The sequence below is a fragment of the Astatotilapia calliptera genome, chromosome 11, assembly GCF_900246225.1.
Source record: "Astatotilapia calliptera chromosome 11, fAstCal1.2, whole genome shotgun sequence".
NCBI lineage: Eukaryota > Metazoa > Chordata > Actinopteri > Cichliformes > Cichlidae > Astatotilapia > Astatotilapia calliptera.
Window position 1 is genome coordinate 11,427,230 of NC_039312.1, and position 12,910 is coordinate 11,440,139.

Here is a 12,910-nt window from a genome sequence, read left to right on the forward strand (position 1 = left end):
CAAGTGCTCTGGAGTGGAAACAACTGCAAAATAAGGAAGCTTCTTGCTAGTTTCCCCATCACTCCTGGTAGCTGGAGGTTAGACAGGTAGTCCAGCTCCTCCAGGGTGTGTGTGTGTGTGTGTGTGTGTGTGTGTGCGCTGTTGCAAGAAAATTTAGTGTGTGTCTGAGAACGGTTTCCAGTGTGTGAAGATCTGAGGAGAGCTAGGCAGGACTTATTTTGTGCAAGCATGAGTGCTGCTAGAGTCCTACAAAATGACCTCCAGCTGGCTACTTGTCTGCATGTTTCTGACCAAAATGGGAAGTAACAGACTTGGCATGATGTCCTGACATCATTTAGTGGGACTGAAGTTCTCAGACCAGTACCATGCAGCTTAGTGTGCATTCTCTTAGTAACACCAGAATTGCCAGGCCCAACACTGGCACCCCATTCTCTTGCACAAAGGAGCAGATACTGGTGCTGCTGGGTTACCTCCCTCTCTTCCTGTGTAATGGGCCCTCTCGTGGGATCTCTGCAACACTTTTGAGACAGTAAACATTCCTGCAACAGCATACATTGATGTGCCATTTTTGGAGGACCTGGTCTACCTGTGCAGCCTGAATGGGCTGCAGGTACTGTCTCATGTTACCAGTAGTGATAAGGATGCAAGCAAAAAGCAGGGTTAGAGAGAAATCAGGCAGCAGGGAAAAGGAGAGAGCAATGGTTCTGTGGGCACCACCTGTAAAACCATTCCCTCTTAGGGGGGTTGTCTTGTAATTTTTCCCCTAATCGGTGAACCTCGTAACTTTCATGTTTACCAAAGCAAGCATAATGAATTCACAAAACTCGATAGACTGATATGCCTTAAGTTTAACTGACTTTGTGTAATACCGTGATCATTAAGTGCGCCGTTAATTAAAAAAAAAAAAAGAAGTTTCCTTTATTTATTGAACGGCGTATACAATGAGCTTACATGAGGACAATTTTTAAACATTTTCTAGGTTTCTTGCTGGAGGTGAACAGAGGTCGCACCATAGGTATCTGTGTGCCCCCAATTGGACAAATGATGAACTACACTGCAGTTTAAAAAACTCTTGGTATGTTCACTGTGGTCATGGTGCAACAGTTACTGAGAGGTTTGCCTCAGATTTATGCTTCTTTTCAAATGTGAGTGTTATTGACACAAACCAAAGCATTCAGGCAGTGTCAGCCTTGTATAGAGAGATTCATGCTATAAACTGACACTGTGGCTCTGAAGTGAAAATCTAAATGACTTCAGCAATTTTTCAAGCACTTTTTTAATCATTGCAGAAAGACAACTGTTTCAAGTTACAAATAAAAAAAAAAGAAAAAGTAACGTTTTCCCCCCATGAAATGAACACACACCCACACACACATGAAATAATTTACGTTTTATCACACATTGTTAAATAAATAATATTTATACAAATGTGTAATTTTTTTAAATTTTACTCAGAAAGCTGATTTAGCACGCTGTGCTTCTCCCAATGCAGAATTGCACATACAGTACTGCCCTGCTCCTCAGGGTATACAGGTTATGGAGTAGTTCAGCATGTGGAAACATGACAGGTGTGACTGGCAAAGGCATTGCACTGCCCTCAAAGCAACAATACACCGGCATCATCTTAAGGCCATTATAAATGGTTTAGCCTGTGTGCGTTTGTATAACCTGCACGATCCTCCTCTTCCTCAGTAACCTGCTTGCAAACCTGCTGCCCATGCTACATCAAAAAGAAGCCGGTGTATTGATGCTTTGAGAGTACAGAAAGAAGGCGATGTTAATGATACATTCCCATCTTGTTTTTGTGATAGTAAGTCAAAGAACTGATATTGTCGAAATATTTTTCTTCCCACTCCCACATTCTTGCAGGTTTTTTTTTACTACTATCATGCGGACATGATCTACAGTCTGTGCCCCGTTGTAACAAGTAATAAGCACCAATAAAAACTTTCCAATTTAAACTCCTACTATAGTCTCTGTTGTGTGACACTACACAAAATCTACATTAGTTCAAATAAAATCATGAAGTTGGTTGCATACTAGTAACATTGTACCACGTCGTCACCTTTTGCATCCTTCCTCCGTAGTTTTAAAAATAATATGGCATGGTGTGAAAGTCATCTGTAATATAATATTTCAAACAGTGTTTTCAGGTGGTCCTTCAGTGAAGCTGATGCAGCTCTCTGTTTTGCTAACACTTCTTTAAACAGCTAATGAGTTAATGAGTAGTCAGTGAGCAATGAGTTATGCCTACCACAGTTGGCCCCTTATCTCTTAAAATCTACTCTAATACTTTTTAATAATCATTCAGCTTTGGCAAAAATGTTACTTTTTGTTTGTTCTTCCAGTGCTGTTTCAGACAGAAATCCAGAAAAAAACCTCTCAGACCACCACCGGCCAGAGAAATGCTGGAAATGCTGAGGATCGCCAGTTGTTTATGAGGTGTAGCCGGGGAAAATAGTTGCCACTGTACACTTCAACATCTGTAAATTCAAACAAAGAAGCTCTAAGAATTTTATGGCTTCTGTGCACTTACAACTTTGGGGATTTTCAGAGGTATGAATGAAGAAGAAAGTTGCGAAGAAAGGCAAAAAGAAGAGTTACCAGCGTTAGTAAATGTCACAGAGAGGAACATTTTCTCTTTCAGAGTTCTGAATAATCCACTCAATAGCATCCCAACCCTACAGATTCACAGAGAGAAAGAAAGGTTAAAAACAAGACCAAGGCCCAGTGAACATCCTGGTGGGGTTGTAAACCACTGACTGTGCTTCTGCCAGAGTGGTAAAGAAACTAGCAGAGAGAGCAGAGGCCCACTTAGAAGACATGCAAAGACTGTATTATTTGAATCTGCATTCATCATCAAATCAGGGTGCAAAAGACAAATAAAAAGAGAAACATATTATGTGTTACCTTCCTGGCGTTAGCTGACATACTCCTGGCCATCATGGCTTCCAGGTAGCTGCCCAGACTGACTCCCTTCACTGTAATGATGGCTTCCTGGGTCAGGACAGTCCTGAGCAGAGAGAGCACAGGCGATGGCAGAGACATCGTTAAACAGAAAAACATTACCGTAACATCTTGTTTCTGCAAAAAAATAGTGTCACGTTGATTCTGGCTCCTATCTCTTAGCCCTTTAAAAATGGACTGATGGTATTCATTCTAAACACATGCAAATAAAATAAAAGTTAGACTACTTACACCTCAGGATTTTCTGGGTGTGGTCTATAAAGAAGCCTCTCATCCACAGATATGAGGTTAGTTAGAGTGATCTGGAAAATAAAAGGGTAGATGGTGACAAAGTCTGTGCCACACTTTGTTTAAAAGCATTTATCAAGCTGCAAGCCTCCATATTAACTTACATTTGTTGAGCACAACTCCATCTTTTTCTCCTCTGGATCAACTATGGAATGTTCCTTCACATAGGTCTGTGTCTGGTTGGTTCCCAGTATCTACAGACAGAAATATACAGCACAGACACACTAAATCACACCAGCAATCAAACCTGTACTGGCAACAGCCTAATTACTACAAACACTTCATTCACCTGAAGTGTTTGTAGTCACTTCAGGTGAATGAATTGTTGTGCTGTCATTCCTTTGAAACACGGAACCCCTGCAAGACATTGAGAACCATTTCATATATCTGTATCTGCTGATGACTGACCGCTCTGACGATAGCCGGTAGGCCCCACTCTGTGCTGAGGAGTCTGTGGCTGTGAAGCCGGCCCTCTGTGTCCAGACTGCGGTCCAACACGTCCACCCCGATCACATTAGGGTTCATGGGATTGGGGTACTTCCTCATAGCAGCCTTGATCACCGTCTCCCAAGGGTAACTGCACACAGACCAGGACAAGATAACGTTTAAATGTGGTTACAACAGCAGCCATCAAAAATCTTCCATTGTTGGTTTCTGAAAGACACACTCTGGCTTGGACAGGTGTGGTTAGTGATCATCCTTGAAACATCATCAGTGGCACGCCTCCTGTTGTCAAGCCCACATAAAGACTTACCATCATGACTTAACATAGAGCAGACTGACTGGAGATATGGAGCCATGAGCTTCACCGTTTAAAGCACCGGGTTACATTAAGTTAAAGACAAGGACATGCCGGCTCAGTGTGCTGACCAACCTGAAAACATGCTCCGTGCTCCAAATTTTCATTTTATATGTCAGTCTGTTGACCTTATCGCGGAACAAAACGCCCTTTTCACCGCACCATTATAATGAGGAACTAGCTCCAGTAATGGGAGAATGAGGCCTGTGATGACAGAAGCTCACGAACATCAATGCAGTGAGTCCAGGGAACACATCCCAGCTTTTCTCCGCATATCAGCTTCGCGTAAAAACTGCGCAAAACACCCTGCGATCCCCGCGTCACGGCGACGACAGGCAGATGGCCTGTAATGGATGAATTCAAGTAAATCGTCCCGCTAGGACACAAAAGAAGCCGGTGCAACTGCGGAGGCAAGTAGCGTCAAGTCACATAGTGAGATACAGGAGTCAGGTCGCACATTTCAGAATAAAATCCTCGCTCGAGTGTCCTGATCAGTCGACGACACTGGTTTTACCGACATCACGTAGAGTATGTGGACGATCTCATGGAGATATACAGTTCATAAACGTTAATTAGCATTAATCTTTTTATTAGTGTCAGAATTTTTCTATATGAATGTACTCGTAATGAACAGCGCCCTAAACTGCAATCATATCTCTTAATTTGTATCATTAATGGCGTTTATACAACTCTTTAATGCACTATGATGCAACACTTTCAATGAGTGTATTCCAATGAGATTTCTGCGAAGGGTACCGCTCTTCCTGTCTGACTCTGCTTGTGTCCGGCTGACTTGACTAAAGCTGGTGAAGCGCTTGTTGCTGCATCCGTCTCAATTTGTGCGCATGTGCAAAGCATCCTTCCCTCATCCACCGACAAGTGGCAGCAAAGGAGCGGGGTTGAGTCAAGTTGCACGAAGGAGATCGTAAACCTAACCGGAAATAAAGGGTAAGTCCTTTCCAATAAAAACCCAAAGTGCGCTATTAAAAAGGAGAAAAGAAAAGAAAAGAAAAATAGAAAAACAACAAACCAAACCATATAGACAATAATAATAATATTATTTAATGATTATTATTATTATTATTATTATTAATAATAATAATAATGACAATAATAATAATAATACGCTACGTCGAGATGAACGCAATCAACTTTTGGAGATTTACTTACCTGGATGATTGAGAATGCATCAAGACGAAACTATTATTATTATTATAATATTATTATAATAATATAAGATCATTGGGGTGGGGTGCAATCAGTTGGGAACAAAATCTTATTATTTTTGAAATATAACCGGAAGTACAACATAATAACTGTTTGGATTTACGCTCGTGTTGTTGGTATTCATAGAAGCAGACGCGCAGTGGAGGCTAGTATGGTCCCTTAACGAGAATTTCGTGCCATTGCCGTTCATTCAGCGGCCCGTCTGTTTCACTCCAAATAACGGAACAATTCATCAGGTCACATAAAAGTCTATCAGGAGATTGGAGGTCGGATTAACGCGCATCGCGTGACCTTGCACTAAATGTAAAAATAGTGGGATTTTCTTTTAAAGCACCGACACGGTAAGGAAACGAGCATCCTCATCCGCGCGGAGGTGAAGGCGAGACAAATGTCGCTATTGTGGCCTACTGTGCGATGCATGCAGACGTTGAGTGTCAGATCATGTGTTTTGTGGAAAGCGTTGTTTTAATGGCGCATAGATACAATCAGCTGTGAGTTTTTGAGAGATCAGGCTGACAATAAGACTGCTCGTGCAGCCCGTGGTTGAAGGCCGGGATTGCATGCCGCAGAAAGCAAACCCGTGACACAGAGTGGGCTTTTTAAAACGCATGCAATAAAGCTTTTATCGCAATAAAAGCTTTTAGAGATATGCGTATTAAATACGAATCTTAACTTCCATATAAATTGCAATTATTGTCTTATTCTCTGATCGGTTTTTGTGTAGAGCGCGTGCAGGAATATGGCAGATGCTGCAGCATCGCTTGATCCGCTCCGGGCCGGAGAGAGAAAGGGGAGGAGAGGGAGGTGGGGGGTGGTGCACCTTTTTAGGAGCGTTAAATCACACCCTGCGTCTGAATGTGCAATCCACAGTCAGAGTATTTCATCCTGGCTCTCTTTACAGGAGATGAGGCATTTCATTGTAAAAGTATGTAAGGCATCTTCTCGTTCGAAGAGTCACCAGGTTGGCTGTTGGTCGTGTTCAAACCAAAAATCTGCTGACACATGCGCTCTACCAGCCTGTGTTCCCAGCTTTTGTGCGCAATGAACCCTATTGCCCAACTACCAAGGCCTCATGGAGCACCAAACTCCTATCATATAACTGACCTCCCGTTGGCCTATTGATCTATTTATTTGATTACTTTTCTGAGGAGTGGTGTTAAAATAAAATTATTGCCATTATTAAGATGTCTTTTCCCTGTTATTGCTCTTCTACATAATGACACCACTCAACCTCAGTGAATTTAGCTCTGTTTATTAAATGGTTGTCTGTTTTATTTCAGGTTAACTACCCCAGCCATGGAGATCATCACACATTTAATCAACGACACCATAGAGTTCTACAAATGGACCCTCACTATTGCAGGTAATACCTTCAAAACATCCGGCATGCCTGAGAGCATCTGTGTGAGATATTTTAAGATCAGAGAAGTTGTATTTATCAGTGAGTAAATGCACATTCACTTGCCCGTGTGTCCAGCCTTAGATATTATGTATCACTCTGCAGGGTTCTTGCTGCTGTGAGTCATTATAGAGGGAGTTAGTATAAGAATAGTGCATCACTGGCAATTTGTTAACAAATTACTCAATACTTTAGGACATATAGTAGCTATATATGTACTGCAATATACCGCAGTATGTATTTATGTTGCTACACCCAGTAACAGGCCCTGTACCCTTTATCAACCCAGGATATACTTGGATGCTCTCTCAAAGTATCACCATCAAACTGACCACTGGGCATCCACCTGCAGGATATTATCTGTTATCTGCACTACTACTCAGCACGAGCACTCCTCTCAAAATATACTGAACCCACGCTGCATCAGTGCAATGCAAATATTACGAATATTTATGTAACTCTATGAAAACATGTTTCTGTCAGACAAGCGTGTGGAGAAATGGCCCCTGATGGACAACCCCCTACCCACGCTCGCCATCAGCACCTCCTACCTCCTCTTTCTCTGGCTTGGGCCCAAATACATGAAGAACAGAGAGCCCTTCCAGCTCCGCAAAACCCTTATTGTCTACAACTTCAGCATGGTCTTCCTCAACTTCTTCATCTTTAAAGAGGTAGATTGTCACATTGTTTTGATTGTTACTTGCACGTGTCCAATAACTGCAGTCAGTGAATTAAATCTGATATCCTCTTATTCCAGCGTTAACTGTGCTCCCGAGTTGATACGTTACAGCAGCCGTTTTGTCCTCTGGGTTTAGACTAACCTAATTACAGTGTACTCATGCTCTTGTCTGCACTCCATCTCTTCTTTTCTCTGCCATTATCACTGTATGCTTGATAGCAGTGACTCAATGGACACTCTTGTTTTTTCAGCTGTTTATGGCAACGCGAGCAGCCAGATACAGTTACATTTGTCAATCGGTGGATTATTCAGATGATCCCAATGAAGTCAGGGTGAGTGTTCAGAGCGTGCACACACACACACACTTGCATAGATAAACTCTGAATATAGTAGTGGGACTTCAGCTGTTTATGTAACTTACTATTTTAAGACTTTTGTGGCTACAATAATTAGTTTCCTTGGAACCAGATCCCTACCTGTTAATAATTCTCCACTGTACCCATGGTTCAGAAAATTACAGTCAGCCTGCCAGGGACACGTCACTCAGAGAGCTTTTAGAAACATGAGCGGCGTCCATACATTTAGAGCATGGGCCTGTTATCAGAAAAAAGTACAAGCTGGAGTTGAATGGTGTTCAGTTTCACCTTCCTTCCTGTTGCTCCATGACGTAGTTTGAAACAGAAACCACAAGTGAGTCAGTCTCGGGTCGAGGTTAAGATTTCCAAAATCAGAGTTCACGCACATGTAGCTCTTGATCATATATGTTCATATGTTAACAGTCTTTTTCTTCTCCTTCGTTATTTCTGTGGGAGTCAGGTGGCAGGAGCTCTGTGGTGGTATTTCATCTCCAAGGGCATTGAGTATCTGGACACTGTGTTTTTCATCTTGAGGAAAAAATTTAACCAGGTCACCTTCCTTCACGTCTACCATCATTGCTCCATGTTCACGCTCTGGTGGATTGGCATCAAGTGGGTGGCAGGAGGACAGTGTGAGTAGCTCACAACACAGCAGACATCAGCTATATGCTGAATTTATCAGCATTGCTGTTGATAAAGCCTTCACCGGCTCTGTAGTTTTGTGGTTTATACTGGGTGAGGGCTGGGAAGAGACACAAATCCCTTGGTGGGTGCTTCAGGAAGCTAAACCAAACATGTGGAGCTACTTGTCTATAAACCTTTTATTCACTACTGGTAAATGTATTCATTTACCAGTAGTGTAAATGAATACATTAAATGAAATGTATTCATTTACCATTTCAATGTTTGTTGAGCTTATTTTTTTTTATAATATGCATCTGCATATTAACAGCCATGCTAGCAACTCTGTAAAGGTATACCACAGGCAGAGGAGCACTTTGAGCTAAGTGCTAATGCCAACAAGGCAACATGTTGAGAGTAATAGCATTTAATCGCTGAAGTTTACTATTGGGTACAATGTTTATCATGTTCACAGTATGTATGCATGATAACACACTATCACTTGCTAATTAGTAAACGCAGGTGCAGCTATATGTATATTTGCAAGTAGATGATTGTGACTGAGAGTAAACTGAGTCTGAACACTGATGAGGAAGCTAGATGACAAATTTCACTGAAACCCACAAGCATAGTATCGTCATATGTAGCTTGGATAGTTTAATCTGGATTCATGGGGCCCCTGGACCTACGCTTGTTTGTATCTCCCACCCCCTCAACTATTGTCTTTTTATTGGATACAGACAGCAGGAGTTCAAAGCAACTCAGTTTAAGATTTTTTTTTAACTATAGTAAGCAGAACAAAATTAAAAACTTATTGTTTCTTCTACTGCAGCATTCTTTGGTGCACATATGAATGCGATGATCCATGTCCTGATGTACCTGTATTACGGTCTTGCCTCCTGTGGACCTAAGATCCAAAAGTACCTGTGGTGGAAGAAGTATCTGACAATTATCCAGATGGTAGGTTGATTTCCAGGGTGGCTGATTTTGAAATTAAATATATTGATTGTAGGGATCATTTGACTGAAAATCATTCTTCTTGCTATGAAAGAACAGTGAAAACACAATATGGTGCAAAAGCATAACTCTTATTCTCTCTTTGGGGCTCAGGTTCAGTTCCATGTCACCATCGGTCACACGGCCTTGTCTCTCTATGTCAACTGCGATTTCCCCCACTGGATGCACTACTCCCTCATCTGCTACGCCATCACCTTCATCGTCCTGTTTGGCAACTTCTACTATCAAACCTACCGCCGCCAGCAACCCGCACGTCGCGACGTGTCCTCTTCCTCTAAAGCCGGCAAGGCTGTTTCTAATGGCACCCTCAACGGCCTCAGCAAAGCTGCCAACGGAGCAATGCTGATGGGGAGCAAAGAGGAGAAACCCCAGGAGAACTCTGGGAGGAGAAAGAGGAAAGGACGAGCTAAAAGAGATTAAAGGAGGGTGAGTCAAAGAGGTTCAGGTGAGGTAGGGCCTTGCTTGGTTTCTAGGCTGATCGTGCTAAAACATGAAAGACTTACTTTGAGGAAGATTTAGATAAGTGGATGATCAGGTGGGATGAGTTTATTTAAGCCATGATCTGAGTTGTATATAAAATACGAGGCAGGCATTTTTTGTTAAGAGAGGACCATTCTGTTACTAAAAGGTGATCGCTGGTCATACACCGGATGACCATTATCACAACACCAAATACAACAGTTTCTGGTGTCAGACAGAGCTTTGTATTCCTTCTCTTTATTGTGGCGCTGAGTAGACCTGCTTCCATGAGTGACTTTTAGCTAGTTAAAATCGAAGCCTGAAAAGTGAGAAAGTTGCATTTAATGCATCTGAGCTGGTAAAAAGCAATTAGAAACTGCTATACTGAGACAGGAATACACATGATAACAGAAATGTCTATTTATATTTGAGTGTATTCTTATTTTTTGTTGCTTACCTGTACAGATACAAAGCTGACGATAACGTACACTATCGTGTCAGTTTTGTCCTCATATTATTTACACGTTGTTGACGTTGCACAGGTGAGACTTTGAGTTTACAGCACCTGTGTGCTGCAAACTGACACTCCTACAGGTAGCCACTTAGTTGTGCAGATGAAACTGTCTTATTTACACTAATTTATTTATGGGATATAAATGCTCACTTTTGAGCTGTCATCCATTAACGCACAAGTATACATATGTATATATATATATATATATATATATACATGTATGTATATGTAAAGGAGAAGAAGAAATCCATATGCAGAGATACATAGGGGTACATAGAAATAGGAGTAAATGAATTGTCAACCCTGATTGGATGATGCTGTTCCACTGCTGCTTTTAAGATGAAAAGATTAGCTTCAGCTCACATGGGGGTGACAAATTATTATTTCTATTTACAACCATAACCAATTTTGCATATCCTTACCTGTATGTAATGTGATGAAATGTAATAAATGTTATTCAGATAAATGATGAATCTGATGACTATCTCAGTGTTCCCCCACCACCACCACCCCACCCCCGTCAGCGAAGCTGGCTGCGTTGTGTCTTTGCTGATGTTTACTTGTCTTTTTATATTCTGTCCTCTCAGAAGTTGTCGTTCGTCTTAGACCCTGGTGAAGATGTAATGTGCTGACGACATGGTGGCATTCTGGCTTCCCTTTTGTACTTGTAGAGAATTCAGAGCTAGCTTACAGCTGCTACCTTTTTTTAAAGAAACAAAACATCACGTTAACTAAACCTGCCTTCAGCGCTGTTTTCTTTGAGAAAAACTCCTTTACGTATTCAGTCAACTTTTCAGATTGAATTCATGCCTGGAGCAGGCTTGAATGTAAATTTATCAGAAACAAGATTTGGATTAGAAAAGATAAAAGATAATGATTTCTACATAAAAAGACTTGGTGTGCATCTATTAGAACTATGTATGCATTACCACTGTCTGTAGTATATGGAGCATAAATGATCAGCCTGATATATATGAACAACTCCTGGCTTATTTCATCTTTCAGCTAATGTGTTTCAATGTCATTTTATTTATTGGTTATTTATTGTTATGTAAATACTGTTTTCCACCTTGCTAAGAGTAATTGTCTATGTATTTGTCTTCTTTTTGTGTTGTACATATTATATTGTGATATTTTGGACACTGCTCATTTGGGAATGTTCCTGCCTTTTCTGCTTGGGCGTTTTATAAGTCAACATTGCTTCCTTTTTTCTTTTTAATATCTTATCTTTGAACTCTCTTCAGATTAAACTAAACTGAATGCCTGTACAAATGCTGACTTGGTTTAATTGTCTCCTTCATGGTGCAGTTTGTCTTTAACAAAGATATTTTCATTCAGCACTTACCAGAATCTTCATTAGGTACACCTGTACAACTGCTTGTTAATGCAAATATCTAATCAACCAATCACGTGGCAGCAAATCAATGCATACATGGGAAAGGTCAAATTGAGCATCACAATGTGGAAAAAAGGTGATTTAAATTACCTTGAATGTGGCGTGGTTGCTGGGGCCAGACAGATTTGTATTTAATATTTGCTGATCTGCTGGGATTTTCCTCACACAACCATCTATGTGGTTTCCAAAGAATGGTCTTAAAAAGAAAAGATATTTTGTGAGCTGCATTTCTTTGGCTGAAAATGCCTTGTTGACAGTAATTTATGAGATACAGAAGTGCATTTACCCAGCAGATCGAACCTTAAATCCCTTAATTTTAAATTCTTCTTAACATTTTTTAACACTTTCTATATGTTCATGTAAAGTTGGGTAACAGTCTAAGTCTAAGAATTTCATTAAGGGTAAATGTTGCTACAATGTTTTCTGAATATGACAATAAACTTGAACTGAACCTTGGCGCAGATGGGCTTACAGCAGCAGTAGAATATACTGGATGCCACTCCTTTCAGCTAAAAAGAAGGAAATTGAAGCTACAATTCACACTGGTGCCAAAATTAGTCAACAGAATTCTGGAGAAAGGTTGCCTCGTATGATGAGTCTTGATTTCTGCTGCATTCAGATTGTAGGGTCAGAATTTGGCATGAACAACATAAAAGTATGGATCCATCCTAACTTGTTTCAGCGGTCTAGGCTGGTGGGGGATGATGTAAAGGTGTTGGTTGTTTTGCACCCTGTATTGCCAGCTGAGTACCCATTGAATTCCACAGCTTAATTACATATTGGTGCTGACTGTGTCCATCCCTTTGTGACTGCAGATTATCGATCTAATGATGGCTGTTTCCAGCAGGATAACGCACCATGTCACAAAGCTCATGTCATCTCAGACTGGTTTCCTGATCATGAAGGTGTGTTTGCGGCTTCCACAGTCACCATATAACAGGGCACCTCTGGGAAATAGTGAAACAGGAAACAGAGATCATGGATCTGCAGCAAAATCTCAGATGAATGTTTCTCTGTTGAATCTGTACCATGGAGATTAAAGCAGTTCTGAAGGCAAAGGCTGGTCGAACCTAATACTGACAAGGCCTGAAAAATGTGTTTGAATCAAGTTTGTGTTTTTACCCTTAATGTGGATTTCCAGGTTTAAAAAACAATGGGGGAGATTGGTCACATTAAAATGAGCATCAA

General features: G+C 41.0%; 2 protein-coding genes across 4 annotated transcripts; one reads left to right on the plus strand and one right to left on the minus strand.

The window, feature by feature from the left end:
- Positions 1 to 1,400: 1,400 nt before the first annotated feature.
- Positions 1,401 to 4,190, minus strand: prelid3a (PRELI domain containing 3A). 2 transcript variants are annotated; one of them, XM_026183504.1, is made up of 7 exons: positions 4,130 to 4,190; positions 3,664 to 3,832; positions 3,360 to 3,449; positions 3,199 to 3,269; positions 2,911 to 3,013; positions 2,605 to 2,681; positions 1,401 to 2,483 (listed from the first exon to the last, which is right to left on the minus strand). In XM_026183504.1, exons 1-6 carry the CDS (start codon positions 4,159 to 4,161, stop codon positions 2,610 to 2,612), a joined length of 537 nt encoding a protein of 178 aa, XP_026039289.1. In that variant the 5' UTR covers positions 4,162 to 4,190; the 3' UTR covers positions 1,401 to 2,483; positions 2,605 to 2,609. The 2 variants fall into 2 exon arrangements, with proteins under 2 accessions (XP_026039289.1, XP_026039290.1); XM_026183505.1 differs by lacking the exon at positions 4,130 to 4,190 and adding an exon at positions 3,923 to 4,123.
- Positions 4,191 to 4,230: 40 nt separating this feature from the next.
- Positions 4,231 to 11,601, plus strand: elovl4a (ELOVL fatty acid elongase 4a). Of its 2 annotated transcripts, none has more exons than XM_026183502.1 (7): positions 4,231 to 4,291; positions 6,562 to 6,644; positions 7,164 to 7,351; positions 7,611 to 7,691; positions 8,176 to 8,347; positions 9,169 to 9,296; positions 9,447 to 11,601. In XM_026183502.1, the coding sequence occupies exons 1-7, from the start codon at positions 4,287 to 4,289 to the stop codon at positions 9,771 to 9,773; spliced, it is 984 nt and encodes a 327-aa protein (XP_026039287.1). In that variant the 5' UTR covers positions 4,231 to 4,286; the 3' UTR covers positions 9,774 to 11,601. The 2 variants fall into 2 exon arrangements, with proteins under 2 accessions (XP_026039287.1, XP_026039288.1); XM_026183503.1 differs by lacking the exon at positions 4,231 to 4,291 and adding an exon at positions 5,365 to 5,622.
- The last annotated feature ends 1,309 nt before the right edge of the window (positions 11,602 to 12,910 follow it).

What these genes read in the sequence shown, in the direction of transcription:
- prelid3a (XM_026183504.1), bottom strand. Translation starts at nt 4,161, where the DNA reads ATGAAAATTTGGAGCACGGAGCATGTTTTCAG. An exon ending in TACCGGCTATCGTCAGAGCG is followed by an intron (nt 3,450 to 3,663) that starts GTCAGTCATCAG and finishes TTCTGTCTGTAG; the next exon opens with ATACTGGGAACCAACCAGAC. An exon ending in TGGAGTTGTGCTCAACAAAT is followed by an intron (nt 3,270 to 3,359) that starts GTAAGTTAATAT and finishes TTTATTTTCCAG; the next exon opens with ATCACTCTAACTAACCTCAT.
- elovl4a (XM_026183502.1), top strand. An exon ending in ATGGACCCTCACTATTGCAG is followed by an intron (nt 6,645 to 7,163) that starts GTAATACCTTCA and finishes TGTTTCTGTCAG; the next exon opens with ACAAGCGTGTGGAGAAATGG. An exon ending in ATCTGACAATTATCCAGATG is followed by an intron (nt 9,297 to 9,446) that starts GTAGGTTGATTT and finishes TTTGGGGCTCAG; the next exon opens with GTTCAGTTCCATGTCACCAT.